General features: G+C 47.7%; 1 protein-coding gene across 3 annotated transcripts in view; it reads left to right on the top strand.

Moving 5' to 3' along the window:
- Positions 1-238: 238 nt before the first annotated feature.
- The window catches only part of LOC147100710 (dnaJ homolog subfamily C member 11), a 65,265-nt gene continuing 37,705 nt past the window's right edge, over positions 239-27,798 (top strand). The window contains exons 1-6 of one of the 3 annotated variants that reach the window (XM_085967237.1): positions 239-363; positions 11,245-11,374; positions 11,601-11,674; positions 18,311-18,412; positions 25,447-25,572; positions 26,696-26,818. In XM_085967237.1, coding sequence (XP_085823363.1) covers positions 292-363; positions 11,245-11,374; positions 11,601-11,674; positions 18,311-18,412; positions 25,447-25,572; positions 26,696-26,818 — 627 coding nt within the window. In that variant the 5' untranslated portion in view covers positions 239-291. The remainder of the gene's footprint in view (positions 364-11,244; positions 11,375-11,600; positions 11,675-18,310; positions 18,413-25,446; positions 25,573-26,695; positions 26,819-27,798) is intronic. The other 2 variants (XM_085967238.1, XM_085967239.1) reach the window with 2 other exon arrangements.

Here is a 27,798-nt window from a genome sequence, read left to right as displayed (position 1 = left end):
CATTACAACAGTGACTACACTTCAAAAAGTACTTAATTGGCTGTAAAGCACTTTGAGACGTCTGGTGGTCGTGAAAGGCGCTGTAGAAATGCAAGTCCTTCCTTTAAAAAAAGGAAAAACTTTGCATTTATGACTTTGCACTTCAGGCGGTTTAGAACAATTTGGTCCTCCTCGTCATACCAGGCCAGCAGAGGGCAGCACAAAGGAGCTGGGAAGAACGAGCTGGGGCGATGAGGAGAAACCTCTTTATCGGCGCGGCTGGTGTGCCCCGCTGCGGGGTGAAAGGTGACAATGGCGGCGGCCTTGGTGGATGAGGAGATTAACAACGATGACTTTTACGCGCTTTTGAACGTCAGGAGGGAGGTGAGGGGGAGGCTCGGACCAGCGCACGCCGGCCACTCCAGGGCCCTTTTATTTTTAGCGGTCAGGAGGTGACGGGAATCTCTTATAGTCGCTGCCGGTTTTCCACTGTTGGCCGCGGGCGCCTGGCGGCACTCAAGTCAGTTTGCGGCGGGGCCCAGCCAACGCCGTGTAAGCCGCAGAGCGGCCGCACGTACATCTAGATCTCATTGTAGAAACTTGTTTCTAGCTGCTTGCCCATTATTCAGCCTGTTCGCACTATTATAAATAGCCACATAGTGTGTAGGACTCTGGTGTTGTCACTGGGAATTCAGTTGTCCAACGGTTGTGAAATTTTCACACTTTGCCCACTTGGTTTGTGGAAAAACGGCGACGCTACAGTTACCAGATTTCGCCCTTGCAAACTTGTGACATAACGGGGTTGGCATCTGTCCAGATTTGGGACAGTTAGTGCAACTTTGGACTGACTCCATCCCTCTCCCTGGCCACTGCATGAAGCAGAACCAGACCGTTCACAACCTTGGTGTCCTATTTGACTCTGAGCTGAGCTTCCCACCACATATCCACTCCCATCATCAAGACCAGCTACTTCCACCTCAGTAATATTGCCCGACTCCGCCCCTGCCTCAGCGCATCTGCTCCAAAGACCCTCATCCATGCCATTGTTCCCTCCAGACTTGACTGTTCCAATGCTCTCCTGGCCAGCCAACCAGCTACCACCCTTCGTAAACTTGAGTTCATCCAAAAATGTGCTGCCCATCTCCTTATTCGCACCAAGTCCTATTCACACATCACCCCAGTACTCACTGACCTACATTGGCTCCCGGTCCGGCAACGTCTCGATTTTAAAATTCTCATCCTTGTGTTTAAATCCCTCCATGGCCTTGGCCCTCCCTATCTCTGTAACCTCTTCCAGCCCTACAAACTTCCAAGATTTCTCCGCTCCTCCAATTCTGGCCTCTTGTACATTCTCAATTTTAATTGCTCTACTGTTGGTGGCCATGCCTTCAGTTGCCTAGGCCCAAAGTTCTGGAATACTCTCCCTAAACCCCTCCATCTCGCTCTACCTCTCCTCCTTTTTAAGATGCTCCTTAAAACCTACTTCTTTTGACCAAGCTTTTGGTCACCTGTCCTAGTATCTCCTTATGTGGCTCAGTGTCAAATTTTGTTTGATAACACTCCTGTGAAGCTCCTTGAGACGTTTTACTACGTTAAAGGTGCTAAATAAATGGAAGTTGTTGAATGGTCCATGAATTTCTAAATTGATGCCGAGTTTGTCACTTCATACAGAAGTCCATTTCTTCTATGTCTTTTAATGTGGAGGTTTAAATCCTTAAAACCAATGTGTCCCAGTCATTAGTGTTTTGGATTATTTATTTTTTGATTAAAAAGGGGTGGTAGTGAAACTGCCTCCATGCCTACGGAAGCTGTCCTTTAACCTTTTAGACCTGGCTGAATCAATGAGTCTCCTCTATCTGACAGCTGCATGTATCTCGTGAGAAATTATTCTGAGTGGAGCTCAGCCCAGTTTCAAATGGGCATGACTCCATAGGCTGCAACTGTAGAGAGAGCATTTTTGTCTGTATCCCACTTCAGTGAAGTACTGATGTTTCAGTTCTGTTGCTGGTGATGGGCATGATTTGTAGTGATGAATTAACGGTATTGTACAAGAAGTGTGTTGCCAAGTGTATTGGTATCAATGTACAGTACATACTAAATAAACCGAGTGACAGCCCCTAGAGTTACAACCTTTTGCTAAGCCCAAGAAAGGGCTGGGGCAGGGATTGAAGACTCAGTTTGCTTTGCTGCTGACCAAAAAATCAATATTCTTAATAGCTGAAGCCTCCATATCACAGGACACACAAGTAAGTGGAAGAAATGAACTCCTGTAGTAAGAGACAAATTTGGCGTCTGTTTATATTTTAGAAATTTGTAGACTTTCCAGTCCAAAAACTTGTACCATCTGCTCCAAATCTGGACACGTGGCGACCCTGACATCTCATATCCCTGCCATTATTGACTGGATTAGTTAGAATGTTTTGGCCCTGACCTCAACTCTGTTTCAAATGGGTGTCAATCCAGAGGGTGTAACTTGCCAAAAGATTGACGAGGTTCAGTGCTTGTGGGAAATGGAAATGTTATGTTGATGCACCCTTCTGGCTTAAGGTGCATTATTTGGACAGAATAAAAAGAATGTTACCCAACCGCTCCGGCACCGCACCATGCTCCAAGAGCAAGTTCCCAATTACTGCCGTACTGCCTTGAGTGGGCACGGATCTCTGATAGGAGCCAAGTGCATTCCCCGCTGAGAGTGGGAAAAACCAACAGGCTGATGACCCGATTGAGTGAGAGGCCTGGATGGCTTGCTGGGAGATGGGATGGGATCAGGAGATAGAATTGTATTTTTAATAATTTAATTTTTTTTACAAGTGGGAATTTAATGACAAGAAATGCTATGTAATTTCCAGATCAAAGATTGAGAAAAATGGTGAACTTCAAAGAATGACTTTCACAGTCAGAACTTAGCAGATTTAAAATGCTGAATATATTCCAGATAGAAGAATTGGCACTGTAACATGCATATAATTCAGTGTCGTCCCTTACATTTTTGTGATGTCCCCACTTCAAATGTGAAAAGCACCCCGAGAACAATTACCGACACTGTCCTTCAAACTTGGGTTCTGCCCGGAGCAATCACTGGGATGTCAGCATAATGTAATGGTGGGTGTCAGATGTTTATGCTGCTGTCTGTCCTCGTGAACTGAAAAACATCCAGTAGCAGGGCTCAATGAAAGGAGCAGAACCGCTGGACAACATTCATGAATTTGTCCTAAATCTGGGCTGTATCTATCTAGATTTGTATAAACTGGAGTGAAGTACTGGGGCATACAGACCTGTCGCTGGCGGTGGGAGCAATTTGAGGAGATGAATTAAGGGAATCATGCGACATATTGGCTTAAGTGCAAGTATTGATCTAGCGTATTGGTGCTAATACATTACATCCAGTGATGGTGTGTTTGAAATATCTTTCTATCTATTTAGGTTGCTATGCTTGATATCTCCTGTGCTGCCTTGTGTGTACGGTTACTTTGAATCATCAAATTCTTTGGTGTTTTGAAAATCATTTCAATTTTGTTATCAGTAAATGGAGTAAATGTTTGTTTCTGTTCTTCACTAGAGGTCCAGCACCGCACGTGAACCTCGGGTCGAGATTTTTACACTAGTTACTCTACCTGAGATCTTATTGTCTGTCGCTTTGAATGTTTTCTTAAATTTTAATTGAAGTGAGTGATAACCATTTCGGGGAACATTTCCCTTTATTGCATTCAGTATTTGAATTGAACATTCCCAGGTCAGGTACAGCATATTGGTTAGATACAGAGTAACTCTCTTTCTATACTGTCCCATCAAATACTCTAATTAGGTAGAGCATTGGTTAGATGCAGAATAAAACTCCTACAGTGTCTCATAAAACACTCTAAGGGTAGGTACAAGAAGAGTTAGATACAGAGAAAAGTTCCTTATACACTGTCTCTTATCAAACACTCCCAGGTAAAATACAGCACGGATTAGATACAGAGTAAAGCTCCCTCTACACGGTCCCTTCAAACACTCCCAGGACAGGTACAGCACGGGTTAGATACAGAGTAAAGTTCCCTCGACACTGTCCCATCAAACACTCCCAGGTCAGGTACAGCATTGGTTAGATGCAAAGTTTAGCTCCTTCTATCCGGCCTTAAGAAAACTGAGGCTTGAAAATTAACACACATCTGTAAGACAAAACCTTTTTTTGCCAAACACGAAGTAGGTTAACTGTGAGACTGGCCTAATGGGCCACTGAGTGAATCCCAGCTCCACTGCTTGCTCACTGTGCAGGAAATCTTTTGTGCACAGCTTTAAAAAAAATAAACTTTACTCCAGCAAACATCGTTCCATATTTCAAACCACTGACTTCTGTCAGCCACTGTCCGGCGGTTCTGCTCCTTTCATTGAGCCCTGCTGCTGGGTGATGCTGTGTATGTAATACCTGATGATTGGAGCTACATAAAGCATGAGGCACTGACCTCCTGTCACAGTCTCAGTAGTGCTCCTTCCAGTTAAAGTGACTTAACTACTGTGTATAAAATCTTAGCCGCTTGTTCTGCAGCTCGCCTGATTGGCCAGTTTATAAATGCATCGCCTGCTTTGGCACTGAGCCACTGTGCTGACTTGTTGATGTGATGGGGTGCTACAATTAGCCTTGCCTCTGCTGGGCTACTGAGTAGCAAACCAGCAAGGGGTCCTGGTTGCTATCCAGCCACCCCTGCTGGAAAGAGTATGTATATGACGTCAAGTGGGGACAGGATTGGACTTGGCTGCAGTGTCGCCTTCAGATCAATAGGCTAACAGGCTGATGCGAAGAAGTGCTACTTGGCTGAATATTGGGCTCAAGTCCCAGCCATGCCCCAGGGGAAGTGGTGGGGGGGGTGGGGGGGGAAGAGAGAAAGTTGGTGGAAAAAGGAGGATGGGGATAAGAAAATTTCATACACCCACCATTATACTTTATTGAAATCCCACTGACAATGCTGAATTGACTGATGCAGCTTGTTACTGAGTTAGATGGTGGCAGTACCTTGCACTTTATAACCATTTCAGACACAAGTCATCATTCATCAAGTATTGAACACCTGACCTTAAGGACTCAACAGTGATGGACGATTCAATCTGCTGTCTCAATGAATTCAATATTCACAAGAAATGAAACTGTTCACTTATATCACATAATCGATAGATTATTAAACAATTTGTCAAATAACCGGAGAGAGAAGGTCGTTCGTGAAGTGCCTATTCAGGGATCTTCGCTTCTAATTTGGTTTTATATTAATAACTGTGTGTAATGTGGTTGTCTGCATCAAAGGTTCAAGCAATATTTTACCTTTAGTCTTTACTTCCCCTTAATGAAAACTGTCAGGTTTCTTGTACATTTTGGCTTTGTGGGATTAACCCTCTCGTACACCTGATGGGTGCGAGTAGAATGACCTAGACAGTTCTCTTTCCCTTGCTGTCAGAATTAACCGTTTTTAATTGACAGATTTTTCACTGTGGCGTTAAAGAGAAGCCGGCGAGGTTAAGAGCTCCTTTGTTGTGGAATGTTGGTGCTCCGGCATTCTGTGGTGTGGCTCGATAGCGCGCGGTGAGTTTCTGATCTCCGTCAACCTGTTTGGCAGCAGAGGTGAAGAGGCGGTGGCTCTGAAGGGTAATTGGAAGAGTTGACCCAGATCCAGGCTGCTCTCGTGCACCTTGTAACGCTGATTAAGCAACATTGGCTGGGAATACTGCTTGGTGTCAAGGGGGAGTGAGAGAAAATCCTGAGAGACAAGGAAATATCTTTTCCAAATAATGAATGATTTTTTTTAAACTGTAACTGTTGGTCATTCAACATCTGGAAAGAGGATCAATAGTTTAATATTTTGGGTGTGAATCCTTCATTAGAACTGAAAAGGTCTACATCCAAAACAGCATAACATGACTTCTGTTTTTACAGATGCTGTCTGATCTGATCTGTGTGCTTCCAGCAATTTCAGTTTTTAATGAATGATTTTTTTTACAAAAAGTTACTATCTTGCTGCAGAAAATTGTCTGATTGTAAATAGCTTGTCCAAAATCAGTTTTACAAAAATGGTTTTTGCAAGAATATTCCTATCGCTCTGTCCTTTGATACGGTTTTACTGAAGAACTTTCTGTTGAGGGCCACAGTCCCAACCGGTGTCTTGTCACATGGCTGCTCTCGGGAATGCAGCGGACTGGACCGTGGACAGATGAGAGACGTAGGTCAGTGCCTGTGACTCCGTACAGTGAGCTCCTAATTTCAGTTGTGCCGCTGTGGGCAGTTGTCAACCAGAGGTCATGGCAGGAATGACGTATGAGGAGAGATTGGGTCGATTGGGCTTATACTCGCTGGAGTTTAGAAGAATGAGAGGGGATCTCATTGAAACTTATAAAGTTCTGACAGGACAGGACTGGACAGACTAGATGCAAGAAGGATGTTCCCGATGGCGGGGGTGTCCAGAACCAGGGGTCACAGTCTAAGGATAAGGGGTAGGCCATTTAGGACAGAAATGAGGAGGAATTTCTTCACCCAGAGAGTGGTGAACCTGTGGAATTCTCTACCACAGAAGGCAGTAGAGTCCAATACATTAAATATATTCAAGAAGGAGTTGGATATATTTCTTAAGGCTAAAGCAATCAAGGGATATGGGGAGAAAGCAGGGACAGGGTACTGAACTTGGATGATCAGCCATGATTGCATTGAATGGCGGAGCAGGCTCGAGGGGCCGAATGGCCTACTCCTGCTCCTATCTTCTATGTTTCTTCCACACAGGAAGAAAGAGAGATTCTGGGTGAATAGTTCAGTTAAATGCTACTGCTTTAATGGGGCTTTTTCACTTGGCTGTTGCAATTTGGGCTTTTACCCAACTCTTAACTTGTGTGTATACTGAAAAGCCAGTTTTCATAAGCAGACCTGTATCTCCTATGAGCAAACATGTTGCCTAATGTGTGAAGTGACTGGGATAGTGTACCACAGGATTAATAGTTACCCTCTTACCATGGAATGCACCAGAGATTACACGGACTGTCCACCACGTTCTCCCGTCACATTTCAAAGGCAGAAAATACCTAAGTCAGACCATTGCATTCAGGCTAAAACTAACAGTCACATTTATTTATAAGCAGGGTAACACAGGACCAGACACTGGAGTAGAGTCCTTACTACACAAACTGTTTCAAAGCAATAGAGTACCTCAATGTGGAGACAGGTGGTGAAAACCCAAGAACTGTTGTCCAGAACAGTCTCTTTTTTTGAGTCTTTTTGCTCTTGATACCTGGGGTGTCTGACACGAATCTCCATGCACTAACATTTCAAAACTGAGAGATTGACCAACAGACTTGACCGGGTTAGATGCTGTTTGCAAGAAATGACGCCGCCTGTGGCTGGCTGTCTCCTGTCAAAACTAGACCGCTTTGTATTGTCTTTCTCTCCGCTAAGACAAAAGAACTCTTGGTACATTCACTCAAGTTGGTAAAAAACAGACAGAAATGTTTCTTTTTTGAGACACAATAGAAGCTGGAATCTGCCAATGTGCTGCATAACAGCTGGGATTAACCTTGACTCCTAACCTATTTTTGCTAGCGAGCAATGTTGTTGTTTAGCTATCTTCACCCTCTTCACCCTTATAGAACAGTGTGAAGTAGTGAAAGGACTCGCGGGCTGATTAACAGTCTGACAGGCCATGACGCGACGTTCCTTCCATGGCCGTAATCGTCTTTATACCAGTCGATGGGGGGTTAGTCCGATATAGCGGGAGGGTTTTATGGGCTCCCGTGACCCATATGATGAGTGTGTTGGGGGGGGCACCCATACACATACCCACACCCACCGGACGTGAGTATCCCGCTGGATGTTAAACCAAAATTCAGAGCCCCAACCTCCACTCGCTATGATGTCTGGAGTGCGGTTTGAACCCAGCACGTTCTGACTTAGACGGGAGTGTTACCCCATCCTCATCGCTGTGTTAAACGTTTGATGCAGATAAGACACCCTAGCATTTGAATGATTTTTTTGTTGTGTATATGGACTTTCAAAAGGCGTTTGATGAAGTACCATGTTAGGCTTGTTAGAAAAATTGAAGTCCATGGGATAAAAGGGGCTGTAGCAGCCTGGATCCAAATTTGGCTAAGTGGTAGAAAAAAGAGTTGTGGTGAATGGTTGTTTTTCGGACTGGAGGGAGGTATACAGTGGTGTTCCCCAAGGTTCAGTATTAGGACCACTGCTGTTTTTGATGTACATTAATGACTTGGAGGTACAGGGCACAATTTTGAAATTTGCAGATGACACGAAACTTGGAAGTGTAGTAAACACTGCGGAAGATTGTAATAGACTTCAAGAAGACATAGACAGGCTGGTGGAATGGGTGGACACATGGCAGATAAAATTCAACGCAGGAAAGTGTGAGGTGATACATTTTGGCAGAAAGAATGAGGAGAGACAGTGGTACAGTGTTAAAGGGGGTGCAACAAGAGAGAGACCTGGGGGTGCTTGTGCACAAATTTTTGAAGGTGGCAGGACAGGTTAACAAAGCTGTTAATGAAGCATGTGGGTTCCTGGGCTTTATAAATAGAGGCATAAAGTACAAAAGCCAGGAAGTTATGTTAAACCTAGATAAAACACTAGTTCGGCCCCAACTGGAGTGTTGTGTCCAATTCTAAGCAGCACACTTTAGGAAGGATGTGAAGGCTTTGGAGAGGGTGCAGAAGAGATTTACCAGAATGGTTCCAGGGATGAGAGATTATAGTTACTTGGATAGACTGGAGAAGCTGGGCTTGTTCTCCTTGGAGCAGAGAAGGCTAAAAGGAGATATGATAGAGCTGTTTAAAATCATGAAGGGTTTAGATAAAGTAAATAAAGAGAAACTATTTCCAATGGCTAAAGGGTTAATAACCAGAGGGCACAGATTTAAGGCAAAAGAACCAGAGGCGACATGAAGAACAACTTTTTCATGTAAGGAGTGGTTAGGATTTGGAATTCACTGCCTGATTGGGTGGTGGATACAGATTCAATAGTAGCCTTCAAAAGGGAATTAAATACTTTGAAGGAGAACAAATTGCAGGGCTATGGAGAGAGCGAGGGAGTGGGACTAACTGCTCTTCGAAAGAGCCGGCGCAGACTCGATGGGCCGAATGACGGCCTCTGTGCTGTACTATTCTATGATTCTACCATTTAACTAGCGAGCAATAGAAAGAAGGAACAGCACTGAATCTCGCTGCAGTCAACATGCCACAGCCGGGCAGCCAGTGAATGGAGCCCAGAGACACACAGAGCAATAAGTTGGCTGCAAGGTACAGTTGAAGGCAAGACGGGTCACAAGTAGTCTCTGACCCCTATTAAGTGAGCGCAGCTTAAGCGATTTTGAATAACATCTGAGTGGGTTTTTCTCTGGCCCAGTGAGTAAAGGTAACGTTGAGTACGACAGAATTGGTCTGCACTGATATTCCCTCATGCTTCAACACCCCGCTGATACTCGTCGTCCAGGCTCGCCTATGAAGAATGGTCGCTGGGTGAGGTGGTGGGCGCACGTGGAGCTAATAAAATTCAACATCTTCAGGAAAAGGGGGAAATTTTAGACATAACCGCAAAACCAGGGAAGTGATTTATCACTGTGGAGGATTAAGAAAGCACTGTCCAGAAAGTTACCGTGACTCTGCTGATACACTCCTCCGAGAGCAAAATGGTAGAGAAGAACAGGTCGTCTCTCAAGCTTCTGAGTTTCGAACTACATAATCTACCAACAGGTGCCACTCTCCAAAACGTTAAAGGGGAAAAATTGTTACAAAACATGACAAAAAATAAATTCACAAAATAACTGCAGAAAATAAATGTTCGTAACTGCGTCTAGCAGTTTTTTTTCAGAATCTTTTTGTAGCCTGTCGGGGTAGTTGGTGGTGTTTAACCATTCTTAAGGTTCTGTGATGGCTCGGCGGGTTTATCGCTTGAGCTGGGCTATCCAAGCCAGCGAGGCCACAGGTTCACACCCCGTGCTGAGTCAGCTGATCTCGGCTGGGGCAGCAGTCGGGGTGTTTCAATGGGTCTGGGCGCTCCTGGAGTAGGGTAAAGAAAATTGACTAGGATTTCCACGCCTGATTGTAATCCAGCGACTCCCAGCTAGAAAGTGCTCATCAAGTGAGGACAAGATCGAGCTGGGCTCTGATATCCCTCGTTGAAGTGAGTGGTAAATGACTCCCTAGGGAGGCAGTGGAAGCGGCTAGTATTGATTCATTCAAATGTAAATTGGATTGATTTTCCTTAGAACAGAATATTTTGGTACACAGTATATGAGTAATTTGAGACATGACGTGTGGCAAGTGCAGCGTGCTTGGGAGGAGCAGGTGACTTTGGATCTATGGTTCCCAAAGCTCTCCACCATTGGGGGTTTCGTTGCGTCATGTCTGCGTCTGTTGTAGACTAATTGCTAGAGATTGATTGTTCTGATTAGTCAACAACTCCATTATCGTTGTATCATGCCATCAAACTAAATAGACCGTGGTCTTTTTTTGTCTAGCAATTCCTATGAATAACCTGCTATAACTCACTAAGGCCATACACGAAGAATGGCCACTTGGAGGAAGTTCCATAGTATATTTGGTCCCTGTGGAACTGTAGCCCAACAAAAGTCAGGATCTGTAGGAGGGGTAGAGATGGCATTGGCAAGAGAAAAGTTGATAGAAGTATGAGAAAGTAGCTCCTGACGTTACATTTAATTTCAGGTTTTCAGAGCTTCTAATTATGCCCCTGAACTTCCCTGTGGTTCTAGAAATAGACTTGCCACGTCTATCCAAAGTTCAATAAATGTGTGTGTGTGTGTGTGTGTGTGTGTGTCAGCGACGGCGAGTGTCAGCAGGCTGTGAGGGGTATCTTAGCCAAGCCCAATTCTATCCTTTCCACTTCCCCCTACGAGCCTGAGGTACTGACATCAATTGTTTCCCCAGGTAGCACCTTGGATAGTCCTGGTCTATATGCCTCTGTAGCACACAATGTGTTGCATTAACCCAAGGAGCCATGGAGAGTGAGTAGGAAGTTTTTATTCAGCGCTTTGCTTTTCAGGGGAGTGAGCAGTACCAGCACAGCTTTCCCCTGTCATGATCTGCCCTGCCACCCACCTCAGTGATCCTTACACAGACAGGACTGAGTGACGTATCTTCCAACAGAATGTGTCTGGTAGGACTAAATTAAACTCCTGGATCAGACAACAGCACTGTCATAGTGATGCTATACCAGGTCACTTTGAAACGACCTTTGCTTCTATATTACTTTGTGTTTAATGTTGCTCATTGATCTGTTGATCGCAGGCCACACAAGACGAGCTGAAGGCTGCCTATCGCCGGTTGTGTATGCTCTACCACCCAGACAAGCACCGAGACCCTGATCTGAAACAACAGGCAGAGACTCTCTTTAACCTCGTGCACCAGGCATATGAAGGCAAGTACTTTGGGCGGCAGGAAAAAAATGGGGCGTGCTGCTTTATTTCCACTTTCCCCTCGCTTTTTCTCTCTCTCTCTCTGACACTCTCATACCACCATGTAGGTTACAAATTCCGTGTGTATGCAGAATCACAGCATCCTGTGTCTTGTACACCGTGGCTCTCCTGGTTTTTAAAGATCAGTTTGTTCTGAATCCTTGTTTTTTTCCCTATTTCTCTTGACAGTACTTAGTGATCCCCAGAACCGAGCCATCTATGACATCTATGGGAAAAAGGGCCTGGAAATGGAAGGATGGGAGGTAAGGCAATATTCTATCCCTAGCACTTCTCTCCAAAGGCTGGACCCAGGCTTAGACCCAAGTTATAAGACTCTTTCTCTGCTGGCTGTAAGGATCTTGCTTGAAAGAAGTTTGGGTATTCTCGAACCGGTTCCCAATGAGTGTGAGCCCACAGCCCAAACTGTCCCCTAAACCAGCGCTAAATTAATAATCTAACAGATTTCCTGGTGTGGGAACTGGTAAAATTGTCAGTGGTGCAGCAGGAGGCACTGAAATCTTGGTGACCGTAGTGTTTGCGATTAAACACATATTGCAAATGCTTAAAGATTGCTCACGGGCTGAATAATGAAATTGAAGCCCCGAGCTGCTGCCTGAAAAACATGAGGTCCAGTGTGGTAAACCACTGTTTGTATTCCTGTTTGTCCTGTTTGTATTCCACTGTGTACATGCCTGGACATGCCTCGGCTGACTCCTCCCACAGGTCCTAGTATAAAGGTGACTGCTCCCCAGCCCTTAGTATCATGGACCGGTCGACCACGCGAGGCAGACCTCCATTCTGTTGTTAATAAAAGCCTTTGGTTACTCTTCTAACTCTCAGTCTTTTATGAGTAATTGATAGCGCATCAATTTTATTAACAACATTTTTATAATGGAGAAGATCCTCACACCAGCATGCCTGGACTTAGATCATCGGGAGGCGGACTCATCCACCAAGTTTACTCACTGGCTTAAGTGTTTCGAAAAATTCCTGACCGCCTCCGAAGCAATCAAATCGGAAGAGGACAAACTGGATGTCCTGACCTCCAAAGTGAACCACCGAGTGTACTCGGTCATCCAAGACGCGACCTCGTACGCGGACGCTATCAAGCTCCTCAAGGACCAGTACACGCGCCCAGTGAACGAAGTGTACGCCAGGCACCTCCTGGGGAGTCGTAAACAACAACCTGGGGAATCGACCGTGGAATACCTTCAGGCACTGTCTGTGCTTGGCCGGGCCTGTGGTTGTAAGGATGTAAAGGCCGCCGTGTACACAGAGGAACTTATCCGGGACGCTTTTGTAGCGGGCCACAGATCCAATTACACCCGACAGCGACTGTTGGAGCAGAGTAACCTCGACCTCAACAAGGCCTCTGAACTCGCACTATCGTTGGATGCAGCCTACCAGGGCATGGATGCCTACTCCTCTGCACCGTGGACGCCGCGGGGAATGACAGCCTGGGACACGGTAGGACCGCCTCATAGCGCCGTGCCACCCCAGCCACACCCCAACAACGGCCCAACTACCGCAGCAGTGTCCCAAGGCCAGACAGCAGTGCCCCAAGGCCAGAAATGCTACTTCTGTGGCCAGGCAAAACACCCCAGAGCGCGCTGCCCGGCGAAAAACGCGATCTGCTCGGGCTGCGGGAAGAAGGGACACTACGCTAGCGTCTGCAGGGCCAAAGCCACCCCGAACCCCAGCAGCGCCGCGTGTGGGCCATGCGGGCCGCCATCTTGGACCTCCCCGGCCATGTGCGAATCACCGGTACAGCAGCCATTTTGGACGCCTCCAGCCACATGGGGATCATGGACGCCGCCATCTTGGACGACAGCCGGGACGCAGCAGGCCCCCGACACCGCCTCATCTGATACCCGCAGCGACACACCGACCCCTACGCTGGCATCCGTTACACTGGACCAAGCGAGACCGCACCAACTGGCCAGTTCCACAATGGACATTAAGGTAAATGGTCACGATACAATCTGCCTTTTTGACTCTGGGAGCACGGAGAGCTTCATCCACCCCGACACGGTGCGGCGTTGCTCTCTCCCAGTCCTGCCTGCGCAACAGCGGATTTCTATGGCCTCCGAGTCCCAGTCGGCGGACATCGGCGGCTACTGCGTGGTGACACTCGTAGTAGACGGGACCGTGTACGATCATTTTAAACTTCTGGTCCTGCCTGACCTCTGCGCTGCCGTCCTGCTGGGGTTAGATTTTCAGTGCCACCTTAAAAGTGTTAAGATGGCGTACGGTGGACCCCTACCCCCACTCACAGTCCGCAGCCAGCAGCTTCCAAACTGCCCGCCGCGCACCAGGTGCAACCTCTCCACACTCAGAGTCACCCCCCCCCCCCCCCCCCCCCCCAACTGTTTGCTAACCTCACCCCCGACTGTAAGCCCATCGCCACAAAGAGCAGGCGATACAGTGCCGGGGACAGGGTTTTCATTAAAACCGAAGTGGAGCGGCTCCTGAAAGAAGGGATTATTGAGGGCAGCACCAGCCCCTGGCGAGCCCAGGTTGTGGTCGTTAAGACCGGCGAGAAGCAGCGCCTGGTCATCGACTACAGCCAGACAATAAATCGCTACACCCTGCTGGACGCCTACCCACTCCCCCGTATAGCTGATATGGTCAACCAGATCGCGCAGTACCGCGTCTTCTCGACCATTGACCTGAAATCAGCGTACCACCAGCTCCCCATCCGCCCTGAGGACCGCCAGTACACTGCCTTTGAGGCAAACGGCCGCCTCTATCACTTCCTTAGGGTTCCCTTTGGCGTCACCAACGGGGTCTCCGTCTTCCAAAGGGAGATGGACCGGATGGTAGATCAAAATGCGTTGCAGGCCACTTTCCCATATCTGGACAATGTGACCATCTGCGGCCGTGACTTGCAGGACCATGACGCAAACCTCGAAAAATTCCTCCGCACCGCCCAACTCCTAAACCTGACATATAACAAGGAGAAGTGCATATTCTGCACAAACCGCCTCGCCATCCTTGGCTGTGTTGTGGAACACGGAGTCATCGGCCCCGACCCCGACCGGATGCGTCCCCTTATGGAACTTCCACTGCCCCACTGCCTCAAGGCCCTGAAGAGGTGCCTAGGGTTTTTCTCCTATTACGCCCAGTGGGTCCCCTACTATGCGGACAAGGCCCGTCCGCTGATCAAGTCCACCTCTTTTCCCTTGACGGCAGAGGCCCGCTTAGCCTTCCACCGTATCAAGGAGGACATTGCCAAAGCCACCATGCACGCAGTGGACGAATCCATCCCCTTCCAGGTGGAAAGCGACGCGTCCGACTTTGCCCTGGCCGCTACCCTCAATCAGGCGGGGAGACCCGTGGCCTTCTTTTCACGAACCCTCCAAGGCCCGGAGACCAGACACTCCGCTGTTGAGAAGGAGGCCCAGACGATTGTGGAGGCTGTGCGTCATTGGAGGCACTACCTGGCCGGAAAACGATTTACCCTGCTCACTGACCAGCGTTCAGTTGCTTTTATGTTTAACAACAAGCAGAGGGGCAAAATCAAAAATGACAAGATCTTGAGGTGGAGAATCGAACTTTCCACCTACAACTACGAGATCTTGTACCGGCCCGGGAAGCTAAATGAACCCCCGGATGCGCTATCGCGTGGCACCTGCGCCAGCGCGCAGATCGATAGACTGCGGGCCCTCCACAATGACCTCTGCCACCCGGGGGTCACCAGGTTCTTCCACTTCATCAAGGCCCGCAACCTGCCTTACTCTATTGAGGAGGTCAGGACCATGACCAGGAACTGCCAAGTCTGCGCTGAGTGCAAACCGCACTTTTATAGACCAGACAGGGCCCACCTGATAAAAGCCACTCGCCCCTTCGAGCGCCTGAGCGTCGATTTTAAAGGGCCTCTCCCCTCCTCCGACCGCAATGTGTACTTCCTCAATATTATTGATGAGTACTCCCGTTTCCCGTTCGCCTTCCCCTGCCCGGACATGACCAGTGCCACGGTCATTAAATGTCTGAACAACCTCTTCACCCTGTTCGGCTTCCCCAGCTATATCCATAGCGACCGGGGCTCATCGTTTATGAGCGACGAACTCCGTCAGTACCTGCTAACTAGGGGTATTGCCACAAGCAGGACCACCAGTTACAACCCCCGGGGGAACGGACAGGTGGAAAGAGAAAATGCGACAGTTTGGAAGGCCGTCCTGCTAGCCTTAAAGTCTAGGGGCCTTCCAACATCCCGCTGGCAGGATGCGCTCCACTCTATTCGGTCACTGCTCTGCACTGCCACTAACGCCACCCCTCATGAGAAAATGTTTGTCTTCCCAAGGAAGTCCACATCGGGGACATCGCTACCGCCATGGCTGACGTCCCCAGGGCCGGTCCTACTGAGAAGACACGTGAGGACCCATAAAACGGACCCCCTGGTCGAGAGGGTCGACCTCCTCCACGCCAACCCCCAGTATGCTTACATCGCATACCCGGACGGGCGGGAGGACACAGTCTCCATAAGAGACCTTGCACCCTCGGGGGCCGCAGTAACCCACTACCCACTACCACCCCCCCCCCCCCCCACGATCCGATATCCAGCCCCAGCAGACGGCAGGCCTGGGCCCCGCGACCCGCTCGACATCTACGAGGACGACACGCCTGTGCCACAGCCTACGCTGGACTCGACGCCGGAAACTTCACTACCCCTGCCGTCGCCACGCAGATCACAGCGGCAGACAAGACCTCCGGAGAGACTCCAATACACTAACTTTTAATACACTTCACCCCGCCGGACTCAATTTTAAACAAGGGGTGAATGTGGTAAACCACTGTTTGTATTCCTGTTTGTCCTGTTTGTATTCCACTGTGTACATGCCTGGACATGCCTCGGCTGACTCCTCCCACAGGTCCTAGTATAAAGGTGACTGCTCCCCAGCCCTGAGTATCATGGACCGGTCGACCACGCGAGGCAGACCTCCATTCTGTTGTTAATAAAAGCCTTTGGTTACTCTTCTAACTCTCAGTCTTTTATGAGTAATTGATAGCGCATCATTTGGATTTTTTTACCCTGTGTCAGCTGTGGCTCAGTTGGTAGCACCCTCGCCTCTGAGTCAGAAGTTTGTGGGTTGAAGTCCCACTCCAGGACCTTGAGCACATAAAACTAGGCTGACACTCCATTTCTTTCGGATGAGACGTTAAACCGAGGCCCCGTCTTGCTCTCTCAGGTGGACGTAAAAGATCCCGGGGCACTATTTCGAAGAAGAGCGGGGGAGTTATCCCCGGTGTCCTGGTCAATATTTATCCCTCAACCAACATAACTCTGGTCAGTATCACATTGCTGTTTGTGGGAGCTTGCTGTGCGCAAATTGGCTGCCGTGTTTCCCACATTACAACAGTGACTCCACTTCAAATAGTATTTCATTGACTGTAAAGCGCTTTGAGATGTCCGGTGGTCATGAAAGGCGCTATATAAATGCAAATCTGTTTTTCTTTCTTTGTAAGTCATTGTGCACCCTTCCATTTAAGAAGCTGATATTATGGGATGGGGTAGTGAGCCCCTTTATGTTCTTTCCCATTTTGTAAAATATTGTACCCACTGCTCAGAAGGCATGTTCCCCAATCTCTGACTGTCGCTGTTGAATTGTCCATCAGGCCTTGCATAAGGTGTCGTTGATCAAATTCATGTCCAATTCTTAGATTTCTCAACCTTGCCCTTCCCCTGTTCTTAAGCGTACCAACTCACATCTACTTTAGACGTTACTGGGCTGAGCTTCCCCCTCTTTCCCAATTTTCTCCCCTGAAGACGTTGACTCCTTGCTCTGGTATAGTTCCATGGATACTGTGCTACCTTGCCTCTCGTTTGAGCCTGTGCATTGAGTGTTGACGGGAATCATGGCCGAGCCTGATCCTGTCCTCGCCTGTTGTCCACATGTGCGCACCTGGCATCAGGGATAACTGGATGGCAATCTGGAACGGGGCCCTGGCTTTTTAAAAATGTGTTCATGGGATGTGGACGATACTGGCAAGGCTTTAATTACTGGCTGCTCATCTCTAGATAAGAGGAAACTTTTTTTTTATCCGGGACCGGCGTGGTGCCGGTTTATCAAAAAGTCCGGATTACAGAGCGGTATAGTTAAAAGGTACGAGAGTTCCGTACACAGCAACAAATCCAGGCTTCCCTGTTGCTTAGCAACAGGTGCAGGAACCCCGGCCACAGACCAAGCATCCCTGTTGCTCAGCAACAAGTGCAGGAACCCCGGTTACACAGCCACAGACCCAGGAACGGCCAGTAATATGAAGTAAAACTTACCTGAGCCTACTCCTGAATTTTGCCGGTTAACAGAAATTTCCGGTTATTTAGGTGCTGGTAAATCGAGAGTTTCCTGTACCTTGCAAAGGTGGTGGTGGGCCTTCTCCTTCAACTGCTGCCATCCTTGTGGTGATGGTGCTCCCACAATGGTGTTAGGTAGGGAGTTCCAGGATATTAACACAGCAACAATGATGGAATGCCCAAGTCAGGATGGTGTTACCAAGGCATTGCTGCTCTTGTCCTCATCGATGGTGGGGGATGCGGGATAGGGAGGTTCTGTTGAAGTCGTCTTAATAAGTTGCTGTTTTTCCCTCCCCACTGAGGCTGAGGGCTATTAAATTGGCCCTGCCAACCCAGCTGATATCCGCTAACTCTACACAAGAGTGCAAAACCTGAGACCTGTCTGGTCTGGCTCAACGCTCACTGCTTCAACCAGCTTAGCCACCAGGGGGCACTGTTTACCAGTTCTGAGTGGGAGAGGTTGAAGTTATGCAGGGCTTTTTTTTGACTTATTTAGAAAACTGCAATTTTTAGGCCACCTATCATACAAGAAGCTGTAACCATTGTTTGTAGTTTATGTGTAATGCTGCAGCTTGTGAATTGATGCTTTATTTTGTTTTTACAGGTAGTGGAAAGGAAGAAAGCAGCAGTTGAAATACGTGAAGAATTTGAGCGGCTGCAGCGAGAAAGGGAAGAGAGGCGACTGCAGCAAAGAACAAACCCCAAGGTATGCAAGGACACGCTGGATCATCTGGAAATAATGTGTTCCAATGACCCTCAGCACCCCAGAGGAGGGAGGGGAATATCTGTAAAGTCTGTGGTTTGTGCAGTTAATAAATACACAGACTTCAGAAGTAACAAACAAACAGGTCTTTACTATTCGAAGGTCCGGGCGAATCTGCCCCAGCAATCCTGCCTCAACACTTATATACTGGTGTGGTCACTATCGGTATTACAGTATACAGAAGCCAAACAAATAGTGCCACACCGAAAGTAGTCCTCTTAAAGGTGAACGGTTACATTCAATAGTTCCCTTAAAGGTAGACGGGTACATACACTACAATCCTCCCTTTTTAGCTTATTACTTACTAAGTCCATAGTGAACATACATTCTAACATATATACAGGTTTATGTAAAACAGTTCATAGATTCAGTCTTTCCGGGGGTTTCCGGATTCTGTCCGGATAACGCCGCAGTGGTGTCGTCATTTCAGGCGGGCTAGGAGGTGCTTCTGGCAAGGTCGATTCGGCTTGAAAAGCCGTGTCAGGTTCAGCTGACTCCAGTATCACTAGATCGGAAGTAGGTGTTCTGGGTATCTCAGTTTCAACATTACCCGGAGAAGGTGGTGAAGTCGGTTGCCCATTGGTGGCGGACCCTATGATTTGGTCAACATGGCGCCTTATTATATTGTCTCCAATGTCCACGGTGTACATCAATGGCCCCAGCCTTTTCCCAATAGTTCCAGGCTGCCATTTCTCAGTACGGTAGTCCTGGGCCAAAACTCGTTGACCAATCTGGAAAGATCTAGTGACCCTGTCGTTCATGCCCTGGAATTGCCGGTTCTCTACGTCTCTTCTGACGTTTGGTTTTAGTAAATCCAGCCGGCATCTTAGGCGTCTATTACAGAACATCATTGCGGGAGTTTGATTTGTGACCGCATGTGTCGCATTTCGGTATGCCAACAAAAAGCTATCCACCTTATGTTGCAGACTTATATTTTCATTACTCATGGCCTTTACGGCCTTCTTGAAGGTCTGGACAAACCTTTCAGCCAATCCATTGGAGGCGGGATGGTATGGGGCTGACGCGTAATGTTTAACCCCATTGCTCTTTAAGAATTTCTTGAATTCTTCGGACACAAATTGTGGTCCATTATCAGAACAGATCTGTTCCAGCAGGCCATTCCGAGCAAACATAGTCCTTAACACTGTGATGGTTTTTTCCGTCGTGGTGGTGGTCATCTTAATTACTTCCGGCCACTTGGAGTGGGCATCCACCGCTATTAGAAACATCGAGTCCATAAATGGACCAGCAAAGTCGATGTGTACTCTTTGCCAAGGCGATGAGGGCCACTCCCATGGATGCAGAGGAGCCTGGGGTGGCGCGTTCTGAACCCTCTGACATCCTAGGCAGTTCTTCGTGATCTCCTCTATGTCTCCATCAATGCCTGGCCACCACACAAACGCTCTTGCTAGATTTTTCATCTTTACTCCCCCCAGATGTCCTTCGTGCAGCTCCTTTAGCACCTTCTTTTGGAGTTTGGGTGGAATCACCACTCTAGATCCACACATCAGGGTTCCTCGACACACTAACAGTTGTTCTTTCCTCTGTGCAAATGCTTGCAGTGTTGGTTCGCTCTGTGCTGGCCATCCCTCCACCGTTACATCATAGACTCGTGAAAGATTCGGGTCATTCCTTGTCTCATTCTCAATCATTGAGTTTGTTATCGGTAGACACTCCACTATGGATGAGTGGAACAACTCTACTGGGTCCACTATACTCGCTTCTTCTACCATCGGCAATGGCAAGCGTGACAACCCATCAGCATTTCCATGCTGTTTAGACCTTTTGTACTCAATTTCGTATTGGTGTGCCCCAAGTAACACGAACCACCTTTGTAACCTTTGTGCTGTCATGGTGGAAACGGCCTTATTTGGGTTGAATATGGACACCAACGGCTGGTGGTCTGTCAGCAATGTGAACTTTTTACATTGTAGGTAATGGTTGAATTTCTTCACGCCCCACACAAGACTGAGGGCCTCCCTATCTATTTGGGCGTAATTTCACTCCGCGGGTGTCAATGATCGGGACGCGAAAGCCACTGGCCTTTCCGAGCCATTTGGTAGCCTGTGCGAGAGTACTGCCCCAATTCCGTACGGGGAAGCATCGCAAGCTAGACGAAGGGGTAATGCTGGGTTGAAATGAGCCAACACTTCTTCAGAGGTAATCAACTCCTTGCTTCTGCGAAAAGCCTTTTTGCATTCTTCACTCCACTTCCATGGTGTTTCTTTCCGCAACAGGTCATTCAGCGGATGCAGTACCGTGGATAAATTTGGCAGAAACTTGTGATAGTAATTAATCAACCCCAAGAATGATCTTAACTGTGATACGTTTCCTGGAGCGGGGGCCTTCACGACCGCTTCTATCTTTTCGGGTGACTTATGCAGTCCCTCTCGGTCAATAACATGACCGCAGTATGAGATCCGTTTTTGGAAGAACTCACACTTCTTGCGATTAACCCGAAGGCCATACTCCTTCAACCTGGTGAGTACCAGTTTCAAATTCGTGAGGTGTTCTTCCTCATCTTTTCCCGTGATTAAAATGTCACCTAAGTAGCACTGCGTGCTTGGAATTCCTTGTAACACCTGTTCCATGGCCCTCTGCCAAATTGCTGGCGCCGAAGCTACCCCAAAGACCAGTCTATTGTAGCGATACAAGCCTCTGTGAGTGTTGATGGTGAGGTACTGGCGTGACTCTTCCTCGACCTCCATCTGTAGATATGCTTGAGCCAGATCTATTTTCGTGAAATGTTTCCCTCCAGCCAACGAAGCAAAGATATCTTCAATCCGCGGAAGCGGGTATTGTACCGTGTGAAGCACCGGATTCACAGTAATCTTGACATCTCCGCAGATACGGACCTTCCCCGGTCCCCCTGGCTTATTACTCGGTGAGGACTTCATGACGGGAACAATGGGCGTGGCCCACTCACTCCAGTCCACTTTTGACAGAACCCCTGATCGTTCAAGTTCTTCCAGTTCTGCCTCCACAGCTGGTCGTATTGCGTAAGGTACTGATCTGGCCTTAAAAAACTTTGGGCTTGCATTTTCTGCAATCTTAACCTTTGCTTTAATACCTCGCAGTGTTCCCAGTCCTTGCTGGAATACCTCCTTAGCTTCGTCCAATATTCTGGACAACCGTTCAGGTTTGACATCCTCTTTTTCGGAATCCACCGTCATGGTGTTTAGCGACTGCCAGTCCAATTTTATTTTTCAGATCCACTCCCGTCCCAGAAGTGGTGGTCCTCCCTCAGGCAATACATACAGGTCCAACCGGTGATGATCTTTATCCTTGTATCTCACCTTGACTTCTATCATACCGATGGGGAATACTTTGTGCCCCGTGTATGTCTGTAGTACTAGTTCCGTATCCCGTAGTGGAATATGCTTGAAAAATTTCTTATAGTCATGCTTATTCATGACCGTCAACGCCGATCCGGTGTCCACTTCCATTTTTACTTGGACCTTTGCAATCTGTAGCGTTATCCAGATAGTTTGTCGGTCAGCTTCATTGCTCACGTTGTGAATTCTCAGACTGTCCAGTCCTTTGCATTTGGAGTGTGAGACCGACTTCTGTTCCCTCAGACTCTTCTTAGTCACCTCTTGTACCTTTCCGTACCATTTTTGTGGTGACTTCTTATTGTTGTACGTTGCTCCTGACCGGCATACCTTAGCTATGTGCCCAATCTTGCCACATTTCCTGCATTCTTGGTTTTTACCCCAGCATTGATTCTGGTCGTGTGTTGTCTTCCCACAACGGTAGCATTTTGTTGTGCTCGAAGTAATTTGGTCCACCCCTAGTGCCGCCGCCTTTAGCTGCATTTCCGCCGTTCCTTTCGCTGCGGCTTCGTGCGATGCAGCTATGAGGACAGCCCTGTCCAGTGTGAGGTCATTTTCTTCCAGTAGTCGCTTCTGCGTTCCTTCTTTGGACAATCCGCATACGAACTTGTCACGCAGTGCCTCTGTCAGATTCCCTCCAAACTGGCAGTATTTCGCTATCCTACGCAGTTCGACCAAGTATTCCGCATTGCTTTCGTCTTTCCTCTGCGTTCTTGCGTAGAATTTGAATCGTTCAGCCAGCATCAACGGTGTGGGGTTCAAGTGATCCTTCAGCACTGCTACAATATCATCGAAAGTCTGATCTGCCGGTTTAGCTGGTGAGAGAAGATTCTTCAACACCCCGAATGTTTTCGCACCCATCATGTTAAGTAAGGTTAAAGCTTTTTCCTCCTTAGCTATTTTGTTAGCCTTACAATGTATCTCAATACGTTCTACGTACGTGGCCCAGTCTTCTATCTCCGAATTGAACTCGTTGATGACCGCCCGCTTAGGCATCTTTCTTTCCTTGGGTACAACACAAGTATTTCTTCAAGTATTCTTATTTATTTGTTTATTTCTAAGATGGTGGTTTTCCCGCGAAAATGGCGGTTTCCCGCTCTTTCCTTCTCGCCCCGCCCACTTCAATCGTCTTCCCCGCCTAATGGCGGCTTCCCGCGTTTCTTCCCTGGTGGAAGGGGTACGCTTTCCCCACAGCGGACAGGTTCAGCCGCTGGCTGGCTTCCGCACAGCTCCCCTTACTCGGCTCTGTCTTTTCCTCCCGCCCGCACGGCTCTACCGGCGCTGGGTACACCCCGTTAACGGAGGACAGTTCAGCCGCTGGACTGGCTCTCGCGCAGTCTCTCACCCCGTTTTCGGCTGTGTCTCTCTCCCACTCCCGCACGTTTGGTTTTGCTGGCTCTGAGCACCCCGTTGGTGGAGAACAGCTCAGCCGCTGGACTGGCTCCTCGCAGTCTCTCTCTCCGCACCCGGCTCTCACCCGCACGGTTCCCGCTCGCCTCCCCAGCCCTCTCGCAGACCGGTGTTTCCCTCCCCGGCTGCGGCTGGGTTTCTCTTCCCGCGCCTACTCGCAGGCTCAGCGCTTCGTGGCTGCGGTCGCTGCCCGGATTTTTCCCGCCGATCGCGGTCCGGCTGTCACCCGACGCCGTTGGACCCGACTTTTGGCCGGCACAGCTCCCCCTCGACCGAGGTCGCGTGCTCTGCCCTTATCCTCCGGATACTTCTACACCTTCCCCTACTCACAGTCTCTTCGGCCGCCTTGTTTCTTGCTGGTCGGCTCACTCCGCACCGTGGCAGAAGGGTAGTCAGTGCCTGTTGCTGATACAGCTTTTGTTGTTGGTCTTCCTGCTTTTCTCCTGCTGCAGCCTCGTGTTTTCTTCCAGCAGCACGACGAGGGCGGTTGCCTCTCTTCGACGCTCTTCTTGCTTTGGTAATCTTGCCGCAGGGTACGATCGGACTCGTCGCCACTGTAAAGTCTGTGGTTTGTGCAGTTAATAAATACACAGACTTCAGAAGTAACAAACAAACAGGTCTTTACTATTCGAAGGTCCGGGCGAATCTGCCCCAGCAATCCTGCCTCAACACTTATATACTGGTGTGGTCACTATCGGTATTACAGTATACAGAAGCCAAACAAATAGTGCCACACCGAAAGTAGTCCTCTTAAAGGTGAACGGTTACATTCAATAGTTCCCTTAAAGGTAGACGGGTACATACACTACAATATCAACCAGGGTTTCTGCTCCTGCTGAAGGGAGGGAGCATGTGGACGGTGGGACAGATCATAGTCGAGTCTGCCTGTGATGGCTACCACAATGGAATAGCGGCTAAAGCTCAACGTTCAGCCTTGTTCATGGAGAACGGCCACTGGGTGCGGTGCTGGAGAGTATCCACCAGTGCCTGTGGAATGGGACCAGTTGATGTCTTCAGGAGAGGAACAGGAAAATCGGTGCAGAGGTAGAAAACAGAACCGAGTGGCCTAATTGCTTGAGTCCCAAACCATTAGATTGTAGGTTCTAAAAGGGTTGTGTAATTGAAGGGCCGGGTTAGATTCTATCCCTCATTCTGTTGGTGTTGTAAAGGCTTAGGTATAGGGTTGTATTTTTAACTCTCGTCCTTCGCTTTGGATTTTTATGGAAATTCAGCCCCGTTCATGCCAAGACACAAATCATAATCCCAATGACTATGGTCGTTGCCATGGTCACCATTTTATGTACAAGGAAGGCTTTAATAGCTTAACTGTTAAAGGGTTAATTCTTGAAGTGTTTTTCCTTCATTGTGTTTCTTTCACTTGTAGTACTTCTCTCGCATACCTCCTTTGTTCTTAATCCCATGGAGTGTAACATGCTTTTTCAATTCAATGCAATCCAGCCATTGTCGTTTTAAAATACTCACCATGTTCACCATCTCCTTCCCCCAGTGTTTGAGCTGACGAAAGAAAGAACGAACTTGTATTTTTACCGTGCCTTTCACAAACCAGGACATTCTAAAATGCTTCACAGCCAATTAAGTTCTTTTGAAGTGTAGTCACTGTCGTAATGTCATAAACTCAGTGACTTTCAAATTTTAAACAGGTACAAAAGGTGAAAAATCCAAAAAGTTTCAAAATGCGCATGTGTTTGAGTCTATATCTATAGTATATTAAAAATGAGTCTGCGTGCGCATTCTGTCAACTTTTCCATTATAAATTCCTATGTCTGCACTTGTGTGAAGTGCCTTTGTAAATTTGTCACGTTCTAATTACACCCTTCCACCAGTGGCGGTGCTGCAATGCCACAACTAATAGGAGGGTGTGATTAGAATGTGACAAGTTTACATTGTTTCCCTTTGAAATGTGGACATAGGAATTTATAATGGTAATATATAAAATAAAGACAGAATGCAGGTCTTTAAAATAGAGGCTGAATTATGACTGCAATCCCCAGTCCAATTATCACTTGCCCTCTAACCCTACTTCCTCTGAAGATCAGGCTTGGTCTTGACTCCTCATGCAGTGATGCAGGAGATGGACAAGTACAGATGTGAATTCAAGGCGCTCCTTTTGATTCGTGCCAGGAACTGCACATATCATTAGCGGTATCGCTGCACTGCCACTTGAGAATTGCACAGCCTAATAAAAGGGCAATAACTTACTTCATCTTCTTGCAGGGTACGATAAGTGTCGGCGTGGATGCTACTGATCTGTTTGACCGCTACGATGAAGAGTTTGAAGAGGCAGGCAGTGGGTTTCCTCAGATCGAGATTAATAAAATGCACATATCACAATCTATTGAGGTACGGGGCAACAGAACAGTCTGAAGTCCCTCTTTGACACTTGGTGTGTCCTCCTTGTGTTAGTATATGTTGGGGGAAATATTGTTTCAGACCTTCTAACAAAAGTTTGTAACAGAAAAATTGTTTTGAAACTGTACTATGTAGCACCTTCCTGATAGTTCATTGAATAAACCACCCCAGATGTGAATGAGGAGAGCCAAGGTAAATGCTGAATACTGCCTGCTGCAGCCCCTCCTGCCAACGTCCTGTACTCCCGAGGGACTATTCGAGATAAGTGACACCACCCGATCCTGGCTGTGGCTTTGGAGCGATGAGCTATGATGATTCTTCAATAAATATCACCCCTGGTGTGGTACTGAGCCGTACAGACCAGGACGGTTCAAGGTTCCAGCTCTGGTCTGTGCCAAATCAACCAGCCTTGGTTGGGGCAGCAGTGAGGAGCTACAGTTGCCCAGAGGACTGCAGCCACAACACATTGAATCAGTGGTATCTGTTAAGTTCTTCAAATGTCCTGCATCGGGCAATCCAGCTCTTCTGGTGTTTCCTGTATTGGGCAATCCAGCTCTTTTGTCAGCATTTTGAGACTGTGTAAAATCATTTGAAGGTGTAATTAATTCTGTCCAATACTTGTACACATCAGACCCTTTTATGGAGTTTAAAGGGATGCGGATTCTACCCTGATGGGTTAGTCGATGCAGCAGCCAGTGTGACACTGAGCCACGTAGACCAGGATCGTTCCCTGGCCTCTGCTGAATGGGCTCCTCGGTCAGTGGGGGGGGGGGGGTGAGAGCGACTACAACTGGCCTCAATGTCCATGGGAGGGGAACAAAGTAGCTGCCATTCCTGCTGTTGATCACGATCCAGTGATGGAAGGAGCATGTGTGTAGATGTTTTGTTGAGGGTGGTTTTGGGCTTGGCTGTAATGTCCTCCACAGTCGAATATCTTGCTAGCTCTCACTATCTCGGCTGACACTTAAAATAAATCCCCACTTGTACGAGGTGCAAGAGGACTGCCATCACCTGTGGGAACCATACCCCACTGTGGGTTGGCATCTTCAGGAGAGTAGGGTAGAAAACAAGAAGAAAAGCGAAGTTGAAGATATTCTAATTATCTTTCACCCAGGCTCCATTAACCACGACGGATACAGCTGTTCTGGCAGGGAGCCTCTCGACACAGAATGGCAATGGCGGTGGTTCGATCAACATTTCATTGAGGCGGGTAATGTCTGCAAAGGGATGGGGAGAGGTAAGGGCTGAATCTTTACTCCTCGCGGTAACGCACTTTAACGTGCCGCTCTTGGAATTCCTTTGCGATTATCGTTTAGAATCTCACCCCTGATTTAGGATGGGTTTGCTGAGAAGTGTTGAGCTTGAACTCTGATTGTGTTTGGATGTAGAAAAGGTGCATAAAACTAACCGTCTGCAAATGGCTGCTCCACAGCCCATTCAATCACTCAGCAAAATTCTACAGTGGTACTGATTGGAAAGGTTTGATCCATTGGAATTCTGTACAGTCTGAGTGGGAAAGTGTTTGATTCTTTGGGATTCTACACAGTGGTAGTGAATGGGAAAGGGTTTGATCCATTGGGATTGTACGTTTGTACGAGAATTTTTTGGAATAGGAGTGAATTTTGGCGTCAGCTGTAAACTTGATTTGTTTTAGGTTTTTTGGTGAAATGCAGCAAGTTCTGAGAGACTGTAACTTATGGGAGAACACAAAATAGGTTACTTAAGTGATACTGAGGGAACTTAACTCAGCGACCCACATGAAACTGACATGCTATCGAACTCATAAATTCATGAGTTAAAATATTTTGCCGGCTCCCAATTTCTTTTGACCCTTAATCGGTAGATTGGTTGTGTCAGTTTCAGAGTATTTGTGATTCTAACTCCTAGCAATGCCAGTTACAGCGTGCTGCTCCTTATAACCGATTCCCGTGCCTCTTTGTATTGATAGCATTTGTCCAAATCATAGTTGCTGCAACTGGCTGGCGTGTAACGATTCTCCATGACTCCTAGTGGCTGTCAGCCGCTTGGCAGAGATCCTCGGGTGGTGAGGTCACATTGGTTGCTGTCGGTTGCAGTGCAGGGTCGTGCAGCCAATGGCTTGTGTTTTAAAGTTGCGTGGCAATTGTGCCCATTAACACACAGAAAATGGCTCTGCTGTTTAATCACTGGGCAAAGGATTTTAGACAGAAGACATTTGTGGGTGGAGATTTGCGCTCT

This window comes from Somniosus microcephalus, chromosome 25, assembly GCF_052327205.1.
Source record: "Somniosus microcephalus isolate GS21.2 chromosome 25, FLI_Smic_1.0, whole genome shotgun sequence".
In the NCBI taxonomy this organism is placed as follows: Eukaryota; Metazoa; Chordata; class Chondrichthyes; order Squaliformes; family Somniosidae; genus Somniosus; species Somniosus microcephalus.
The sequence above is the reverse complement of the archived record's forward strand: the minus strand, read 5'-3'. Positions and strand labels throughout refer to the sequence as shown.